The 10588-nt window shown below is 40.4% G+C and overlaps 1 protein-coding gene across 2 annotated transcripts; it reads left to right on the top strand.

Moving 5' to 3' along the window:
• Positions 1-223: 223 nt before the first annotated feature.
• Positions 224-3850, top strand: LOC107765104 (putative peroxygenase 4). 2 transcript variants are annotated; one of them, XM_016583711.2, is made up of 7 exons: positions 224-406; positions 505-600; positions 1047-1132; positions 2864-2958; positions 3155-3280; positions 3394-3537; positions 3677-3850. In XM_016583711.2, the coding sequence occupies exons 1-7, from the start codon at positions 373-375 to the stop codon at positions 3693-3695; spliced, it is 600 nt and encodes a 199-aa protein (XP_016439197.1). In that variant the 5' UTR covers positions 224-372; the 3' UTR covers positions 3696-3850. The 2 variants fall into 2 exon arrangements, with proteins under 2 accessions (XP_016439197.1, XP_016439198.1); XM_016583712.2 differs by lacking the exon at positions 505-600 and having other exon boundaries at positions 233-406.
• Positions 3851-10588: the final 6738 nt, after the last annotated feature.

Genomic DNA, 10588 nt, shown 5'->3' with positions numbered 1-10588 from the left:
CATTCAAGTAAAATAATAAATCCAATTAAGGAAAGAAAAACATGACAAATTCCTAAAACATATAACTTAAATTTATCAAATTAAATATTGCTTCCTGCTCAAAGTGTGCGAGAACACTCAGCAAGCTTCATAATTCCAACGGCTGCCACCTGTACAAACAAACAACACCCCAAATGCGTGCATCAACTATATATATCAGACACTTGTCTTTGGGAGTCCCACATAACACAGCGAAGAAGAGTTAAAAGTAACCCCAACTTACATTATTCCTTGATTCTAACTGATGCTTTAAATCTTCTACTTCATTCTTATAAGTGGATTTGGAATTCAATTCTTTCTTAATTATCTGTTGATCACTTTTAACAAGATTCCATGGCTTCTTCCTCCAGCAGTATTGATGAAGAGGGTATGCCGTTTTCTTTCTTATTTCTTCTTCTTGTGTTTGTAGTTTCTTTTTGAATGAGTGACTTCAAGAAATTATGATTCTTGGAATTGGACATGTAGGAATTGAGAAGCAAGAGCCAACCCCTTTGGAAAAGCATGTTATGTTCTTTGATATTAACAAGGATGGTGTGATTTACCCATGGGAAACTTATAAAGGTCTAATTTCTCTTTTTTCTGTCCTTTTCTCCACATATATAGAAGATTAATTTAGTGTGTTTGATATCTGGCAACTGCAAACACTAGAAAATATTTCTTAAATTTAATATTTTTGTAGTCCCTTTAAAATAGTTGCTAAAATTTGGAATTTGTTTGATAGTGATAGAAAATTAGGGGGCTTGAAAACCTTTTCCCACCAGTCTTGGAATTTGAATGATGTTATTTGAATTGTGACTTCTTGATCAATAGACTGCCTTTTTCTTTCTGAGGTTTTCTTCTTTTGACGTGTACTTAATCCCATGTTTTATTTTGTTTTCACTTATGTTTCTGTTATTAATTAGGTTTGTCAGTAATCATTTTCACTTATGTTTCTGTTATTAATTAGGTTTGTCAGTAATCATTCAACTTTGTTATTATTATTATTTTTTTTTTCAAAATTCTTCCAGGTTTCAGGAAAATTGGAAGTGGAGTTCTCCTCTCAACCGTTGCTTCAATTTTCATTAATATTGGTCTCAGTGGCAAAACTCGACCTGTAATTCACTCTTTCCTTCTCTATAATTTTTATTTTGAGAGTAATATATTCTCCAAAATAGACCAAGTTGATTGTCAGATATGTCTCTTAGGATCATGCTTTTTTTCCATGAATGAGTAGTTAGCAATAACAATGATGAGCATGTCTAAAAGGCGAAGATTGACCAAGTCATTATGATGATTTAAATAATTTACTTTGCAAAATCTATCAGTGTGCAAATAGGTTGACGCAAGAGGAACTTCGGTCAAATTTTTGGTCCATCCTAGAAGTTAATATAACATTATAATAACTTATTTATATCTCTAGCATCACTAGATGCTTTTTTATTTTAGGGTCAACATTAGTTTGACTATAACGTCATTTAATTAATTCATAATTTTTATTTACCAAAAAAATGAATTAATTCATAATTTTCACCCTATTCAAACTCAAATGTTAACAGTCTAGTCCGCTCTTGCTTTCATGATGGAAGGACGCACAGGACAGAAGACATGATTATACCCTTGTCTTTCTTGACATAGTCTCTTACATAGAGTCTTGAAACGGTTGGCGGTACTTTTTGCCGCCAACAAAAAAGATGCTATTGTCTTTCTTGACATAGTCTCTTACTATGTAGTCTCTTACATAGATTTTTGTTTCCAACGTTTTTGCCTTTAATTAAATCATGAAATGGGGAATAAAGAACGGGATATCTTGGCTATATACTCCAAGCTACAGTATAGGTCATGGCAATTCGGATAAAAAAGTGAATCATATGCTCTTAACATATTAGAAGCATCAGATTTCACCAGGTTGTTGAGACTTTTGAGCCACGTTATTTTCGATAGATGATCTTAGGGATGCAGATTGCAGGGGAACAACTCCTTGATAAATATCTTCGTATATGCTCTTACATACATAATTCGTTGCTAGATGACAAGTAACATCATAAATATAGCATCTTTTTGTTGGAGGATTGTGGTTGGGGGGGGGGGGGGATAATATTTCATCAAAATATAACCAATTGATTGAGTTTGAGAATAGGGTCTCCGAATCCGTCAGAAATGCTATTCTTTCTTAACGAAATACTTATGCACCACAAGTTTTCCTTGGCCGAAAACATAGACCCTTATGAAGTCTTTCTGAATTTTAATTTGGACAAGAAATTGACTAGACCTCTACTGTACTAGATTGGGCCATCAAGATGACTTTGATGTGGAAGTTCATGCTATGCCTGACATTTTAAAAGGGCCGAAACCTTGAAAAGTTGCTAGCATTTTCCTATCTCCCTTTCTTTTTCTTGTTGCATTCCCAAGTTGTTGCACGCTGATGCGATTCTATCAGCAGATGTAAATGCATCACATCTTACTTTCTTCCGTATCATTCTTGCCAATGTATTGGTTGATAGCTTAGTTTACATGGTGCGCTGGATTCTTCAGTAATTTTGATATCATTTCTAATATGTTTGGAGTTTTCAATTTCGAAGGTTCTCATATCTTCCAGCTAGTTATGAATGCAAGGGTATATACAGCACAAACACACATTTCTAAGAAGCGAGAATATAAAATATTGCAAATGCTAAGTGCTCGCGCATTTATCGCAATAATTAATACATTTCCTGCATTAGGAAGAAGAGACTGTTCATGTGAAAACTTTTTGTGCATTTGTTGTGCACAAGACGTGTATTCATGAGTAACAGCTTGCTTTTAGAAAAAAATGACGTGTAGACATTGATGGATTCATCATGTATAGGGGAAGTGGCCGTCTCCACTGTTTCCCATTGAAGTGAAGAACATCAAATTTGCCAAGCATGGCAGTGATAGTGCTATCTACGACACCGAAGGAAGGTACATTAACCTCTGACGTTGTTGCAATCGTTTATTAATTTGTTCCACATTAATCCTGGTATACATTTGCATAATAAGTAGAGCTAGTTGGCTCGAAAATAAGGCATGCTAAAATGTTTCAACCAATTAAATGACATTGCCAGTATAAAAATCATGTGTACTGTGTCAGTCTTCATTAGAATATACACATTTGAAGGTTTGTTCCTGAAAAATTTGAGGAGTTATTCAAGAAGCATGCACGAACAAATGGTAATGCCTTAACTGCCGGCGAGTTAGATGAACTGCTCAAGGCAAACAAGCAACCGAAGGACTTTGCTGGACAGTAACACTCTCTTCTCTATCTCAAGAATAGAGTTTTATTAATTAATTATGGCTAATGATTCTTTTCCTCTTAATTAAAGAAAGAAATAAAATAATTGGATGGATTGTCTGCAGCATTGCTGCTAAATCAGAGTGGAAGGTGCTGTATCTCCTTTGCAAAGATGAACATGGCTTGCTGCCCAAAGACACAGTTAGGAGTGTTTATGATGGTAGCCTTTTTGAACTAATGGCCAAGGCAAAACAATCAAAGAAACACGGGTAATCACAGTCATTACATTAATTAATTTAGTTTTATTAATTATTTGTTAATGATGTTTTGCATTTGAATTGTCGATTTGTACAGGGGGGGAAAATTGTATACTGACATTATTCTTATTGCTACTACTTTTCATTGCAGGGATAAATCAAGTCCTTAAAAGGTGCAACAACTGTTTTCTACTTGTGCGTTTGACAGAACAAGTACACTTTGCATTTATAGAAATATAGTGGGGAGGTGAATATCTGAGAATCAATACCTGTGATTGTGAATATAGCACTAGCTCTTTGAAATCAAGACTTGTTTAGTTCGATATGATATTTATTTGTTTGTGGAGTTTGTTTCTTTGTGGAAAATAGAAATACAAATTAACTTCTTTTATTTCAGTTCTGTATTACTTTTTCTTCTTTCGCTTGGGCTACATGCTTAAGCTAGTGTATAAGGCTAAAATCGGGAAGATCAATTTTACGGTCGACGAGGCATTGCATAATTTCACCTCGAGGAGCCCGGAGAATAGCTCGGGGTTCGGAGTCTTTGAGGACTCTTCGTGCCTGGTGTCGGGGCAGAATGAACCGGTGCTTATCGTAAGTAAGCGGGAAATTTCCTAGGAGCAGTATTTTCCGACAATGACTGCGCAAACAGTGACAGCTTGCACCAGGCTGATTGAGTGGTTGTACTAACGACTTTATGTAATAATTATACATGTGTTATTGAGGTTTTCCCCTTATATATAAAGGGGACCTTTGTCATTTTTGTATGGGATCTGAGATACACAACATTGAATATACAAGAACATTCTCTTTGCTTTCTAACTTAACAAGTTCTCTTGATTCCACTATTTATATTTATTGCTTACATTTATTGTGTTCTATTTATTGTTCTTCATTTATTGCTCATTATTGGCCATAAAGAGCCACCATCGAATTTATCATAACTGTTATTTCTTCATCGACTGCCCCTGGTCGGGCACTCAACTCGGCCTCGAGGCCCCGTATACACAAGCTCGAGGCTCCGATTTTCAGCCATTCGGTTTGATCATTATACTATCTGCAAGATATTATCTCATTGTTTCTAATCTTTCACTTAGCATCTATTGCCTAACAACTAGTATAAAAGTAGATCACGTATTTTTAGAACCACAAAATCAAATCTAATTGTTATTACCATTTTCAAGGTAAACATTTTGGCGACCACCGTGGGGCTAAAAATAATAGTGATTATTTTCTTGCTGGTTCACTCCATAACGCAAGTTACCATTCACTCTTTTTCTTGTCCAAGATCTTTGATTTCAGGTCAAAATGTCTAACTCGGTAAATGCACATGACAACAACATCCTCAAAGACCATAAAGAATATGGTGCAGCTGTTCCGAGTAATGGTGTACCACCATAAAACCCTGAAGCCGCACCAGAACCGATCCTCGTCGATATGGTCTCACGCAACACTCATCGCATTGGCATACGTTCCCACACCAACATGAGTATACGCCGAGAAAATCAACTAGACACTTGAAAAAACCTCACCCGGGAAGAAAGAGAAGGAAACAGGGGAAGCAAAGTGGGAAAACCTCAGCACATCGTTCATATGATTATCGGGGTAACCGACGTTCCCCAGGGGCCCGGGATCAAGCAGATAAAGGTTTCTGTGGAAACACAAGGGCAATCCCGGGGCCAGGCACATGAGGACATCCTTGCGTTCAACGAAGAAGATTTTGAGACTCTGTCTCATCCACACAACGATGCGATAGTAATCTCGTTCCTCTTAAATAATACCCGAATTAAATGTGTGCTCGTGGATCCAGGTAGCTCGGCCAAGATAGTTAGGTTGGCGATGGTAAAACAGCTCAGATTACTCGACTAGGTCATACCTACCACCCGAATCCTCAGTAGCTTCAATATGGTCGGCGAAGCAACAGAAGGAGAAATCACCCTCCCGGTTAACATATTAGATGCAGTTCAAGATACCAGGTTCCACTTCATTAAAGGTGACACGAGGTACAATGCCTTGCTCGGTAGGCCATGGATACATAACATGAAGGCGGTACCATCGACCTTGCATCAAATGATGAAGTTTCCAACAAAGAACGGGATAAAGATGGTGTGTGCGGAGCAACATGCGGCAAAGGAAATGTTCGCGGTCCATGAAAAGGTACCGAATTTTGCACACTCCACCTCGGAAGAGTTGGAAAACCAACAAAACCCCGAGGATGATGAAGAGGATTTCCTCAATCCCAGAACCTTCGTTGCCCTCGAAGAATCGGATGTAACAAAGTCAGCCGTTGAAGAACTGGAGCAAGCCGTATTGGTCGAGCATCTCCTAGATCGGAAGGTATACTTAGGGACGGGATTAACCCCCGAGCTCAAGAAAAAAACTCATTCAATTCCTTATTAACAACATCAATTGCTTTGCTTGGTCCTATTTAGACGTGATAGAGATCCCACCGGAGATAACTACCCATCGACTAAGCGTCGACCCCAGGTACAAATTGGTGAAGAAAAAAAGGAGACCCCAGTCCGAAATAAAGCATGCATTCATCAAAGACGAGGTAACGAAGCTCCTCAAGATAGGGTCAATTAGGGAAGTAAAATATATTGAAAGGTTGCCAATGTGGTGGTAGTTCCCAAAAAGGGGAATAAATTAAGAATATGCGTAGATTATAAAGATCTGAATAGGGCGTGTCCAAAGGACTCGTTCCCATTTCCCAACATCAACCATTTGGTCGATGCCACAGCCGGCCATGAAACCCTCACTTTTCTCGATTCCTATTCGGGGTATAATCAAATTCAGATGAACCCCAAGGACAGAGAAAATACTTTGTTCATCACGAAGTACGGTACGTACTGTTACAATGTAATGCCCTTCGGGCTAAAAAACGCAGGAGCCATATACCAACGCCTAGTTAATAAGATGTTCGAACATCAAATAGGCAAGTCCATGGAAGTTTATATTGATGACATGCTTGTTAAGTCCCTGTGCATAGAGGACTATTTCATTCATTTGCAGGAAACATTCGACATCCTCAAGAGTTACAACATGAAACTCAATCCCGAGAAATGCACCTTCGGGGTAGGATTGGGCAAATTCTTAGGTTTCATGGTATCAAACAGAGGAATCGAGATCAACCCCGACAAAATCAAAACCATCAAAGAAATTACGGTGGTAAATAACGTAAAGGCCGTATAGCGGCTGACCGGGCGGATAGCAGCCTTGGGCCGATTCATATCGAGGTCATCTAACAGGAGTCATCATTTCTTCTCTTTACTCAAAAAGAAAAACAACTTCGAATGGACTCCAGAATTCCAACGCACCTTGGAAGAGTTGAAGTGATATGTGATGCGCTTTTTCAATTCCATCGTATTTGTGTTTTAACGACGTATCTTCTCTGAAGCATATTGCATAAGCCTGAACTATTGGCCGATTGGCCAAATGGGCCATCGAACACGGGGGGTATGATATCGAGTATCAACCCCGAACGGCTATCAAGTCCCAAATTCTGGCAGAGTTCGTGGCCGACTTCTAGCGCTCTCTCGTGCCCGAGGCAGAAAAGGAACTTTTATTAAAAATGGGCACATCTTCCGGGGTGTGGACCCTATTCACCGACAGCGCCTCGAACGTGAGAGCATCTGGGCTCAGTATAGTTCTGAAGCCACCTACAGGTGGCATAATCAGACAATCTATAAAAACTGCAAGATTGACTAACAACGAAGCTGAATATGAGGCTATGATTGCAGGTCTGGAATTGGCCAAAAGCCTAGGAGCTGAAATCGTCGAAGCAAGATGCGATTCGCTCCTGGTAGAGTACGTTAGGTAAATGGGAGCTTCGAGGTCCAAGAAGACAGGATGCAAAGATACTTGGACAAAATTCAAGTCATATTACACCATTTCAAAGAATGGACTCTGGTTCACATACCTCGAGAGCAGAATAGCGAGGCTGATGCCCTCACAAACCTGGGATCGTCTGTCGAAGAAGATGACCTACTCCCCGGGGATGTTGTTCAGCTATCCAAATCAGTGGTCGAGGAAGGTCATGCCAAGATTAACTCCACTAGCCTGACATGGGATTGGCAAAATAAATATATTGACTATTTGAAAGATGGAAAACTACCCACGGATCCAAAAGAATCGAGGGCCCTGCGAACCAAAGTAGCTCGATTATCGCTTGACGAAAACGGGACTCTGTACAGAAGAACCTTCGATGCCCCCCCTAGCAGTATGTCTGGGGCTGGTAGACACAGATTATGTACTCCGAGAAATCCACGAGGGCACCTACGAAAACTATTCCGGCGCCGATTCCTTAGTCCAAAAGGTGATCAAGGCGGGCTACTATTGGTATAACATGAAAAAAGACACCAAGGAACTCATTCTAAAGTGCGACAAATGCCAGAGATTTGCCCCTATTATTCACCAACCCGGTGAACAACTACATTCGGTCTTATCGTTGTGGTCGTTCATGAAATGGGGGATGGACATCGTCGGACCTCTACCAATGGCACCAGGTAAAGCTTGATTTATTTTATCTATGACTGACTATTTCTCAAAATGGGTGGAACCGTAGAACTTTGAAAAGATAAGAGAAAAAGAGGTCATTAACTTCATCTGGGACCACATTATGTGCCGATTCGAGATTCCTTTCGAGATAACATGCGATAACGGGAAGCAGTTCATCGGAAACAAAGTAACGTAGTTCCTTGAGAATTACAAAATCAAGAGAATCATGTCGACACCCTACCACCCGTGTGCAAACGGTCAGGCCGAGTCTACAAACAAAACCATCATTCAAAACTTAAAAAAGAAGTTGGTAAGCGCTAAGGGAAAGTGGAGAGAAATATTGCCCGAAGTGCTATGGGTATACCGAACAACTCCAAAATCAAGCACAGGAAAAACACCTTTCTCCCTAGTATATGGTGTCGAGGCTTTGATACCAGTGGAAGTCGGAGAGCCAAGCGGTAGATTCTGACACACCACCGAGAGCTCGAACAATGAGGCCATGACTACGGCCATCGAACTATTGGATAAAAAGCTATAAGCTTCACTAATCCGAATGGTCACCTAAAAATAAAAGATCAAAAGGTATTATAACAGGAGAATAAATCTCCGACATCTCGGGGTCAGGTACTTGGTCCTAAGTAAAGTCACCCTCAACACCTGAAACCCTAATGAAGGAAAGCTAGGCCAAAATTGGAAAGGACTGTACCGCGTCCTCGAAGTGATCGACAAAGGGTCCTACAAGCTCGGTACCATGGGAGGCGAACAACTTCCAAGCAATTGGAACATATCAATGCTCAAACGATATTACTGCTAAGGTGTCCGATGGAAGACTCCAAAACACTCTCCAGCTCGAAGACCTTAAGGTTTCAAAGCATCTGTTGCACTCTTTTCCTTCGACCGGGTTTTTATCCCAAAAATGGTTTTACCAGCAAGGTTTTTAACGAGGCAACACCCATATGCTACCTAATAAAGACTCAACAAGTATTCAAGGCTTCTCTTCAATCAATCTCGAATACTGGGGGCATCCTCACGGAAGGTCACCTCCTCGGAGAACCCAAGAAGTGTTGAACGGGGTCTCGATAGGAAAATGTTGTACTAGACCAAACGGTCAAACGAACTATGTCCTATAGAATAATCGAGCCCTCGATAGCAAAAATGTGTATACTTGTACGAAGTAATCAAAGAATAGTTTCCCCTCCATCAAAGCATTTCTCATTTCAAAGAAGCTCGGTATTCTTTTACAAAAATGTCTCCAAAGCCAAAAACATCCCGAACATTCGGGGATAGGCGTCAAAAACTCAAAGCCGTGTGACCTCCGGGTCGGAAGCTTCAAACTTGTAAGCTCTCAATGAGGCAACATTAAGATTACAAAGACGGCTCCAGAAGCAAAAAACATCCCGAACACTCAGGGACTAGCGCCGAGAACTCAAGGCCACATGACCTCCGGGTCGGAAACTTCGAACTCGTAAGACCTCAATGAGGCAAATCCAAATTTACAAGTAATGTCTCTAGAGCCAAGAAACTTCCGATGACTTGAGGACTGCCGCCAACTGCCACCCTCATCGATCTGTCAAAAACCCGATGCTATAAGACCTTATGCGGGAAACCTCGAGCGCGTAAGACCTTCATAAGGCAATATCAAATCTGTAGGACCTCAAGCAAGGCATGAACCATACTTCTACCAAGTAACCAACACATTAAGACCTCAAAGGCATGTAAAAATTACAAGACCTTACAAAAAGGCATCATCCCGAAATTAAAGTTGAGGCTATATATTCAAACTTGTAAGACCCCTAAAAAGGCATACCCTCGATATAGAAGCCGAAACTACTTCACTCGGGGACTGAAAGGCTTCGGCCAAACACAATGACTACGGTCACAAGGCTATACTAGCCAAACTAACGCGACTTGGGGACGCCCGACCGTCGCTATAAAATTACAGGCCTTCAATTACTTCGAAAGTACTTCAAAAAGAACTGGTTAAACATGTTACCCTCGACATAGGCAAAAGAGCTTCAACCATGTCAGCTCCAAACTATAGGCTTTGAAACATTCAGCCACCAAGTAAAACCTCCCGAGGTGCTCGATCGTCGCCATATAATGACTCACAATCGAAGTTTTTATCAAACTATCGAAGAGTCAGGCAAACATAATTTTGAAAAGTCCTTAACGAGGGAAAAATAAAGCCTATTAAAGGTTATACCGACCCAATGCGTAAGAACCGCTACCGCCAACCCATATGAAAGGTCGTACTGACCCAATGCGTAAGAGCCACTGCCACCGGCCCATATAAAAGGTCATACCGACCAAACACGTAAGAGGCTAAGGGCCAGCTTTAATTTCAAAAACTTAAGGGTCAATGAGCTCGAGTCGAAACCCGGCTTGGAGACTGAACCCAAAACAGTTAACTGAATATGCCTAAGAGCAAAAACATAAGAGCCTAAGACGCCATCTTACATTGAAAGGTCACACCGACCCAATGCGTAAGAGCCATTGTCGCCAGCCCATATAAAGGGTCGTACCAACCCAAAGCATAAGAGCCTAAGACGTCAGCTTACATTAAAAG

The sequence above is a fragment of the Nicotiana tabacum genome, chromosome 18 (assembly GCF_000715075.1).
Source record: "Nicotiana tabacum cultivar K326 chromosome 18, ASM71507v2, whole genome shotgun sequence".
In the NCBI taxonomy this organism is placed as follows: domain Eukaryota; kingdom Viridiplantae; phylum Streptophyta; class Magnoliopsida; order Solanales; family Solanaceae; genus Nicotiana; species Nicotiana tabacum.
Note: the sequence above shows the minus strand (reverse complement) of the source record. Positions and strands in the feature narration are given on the sequence as shown.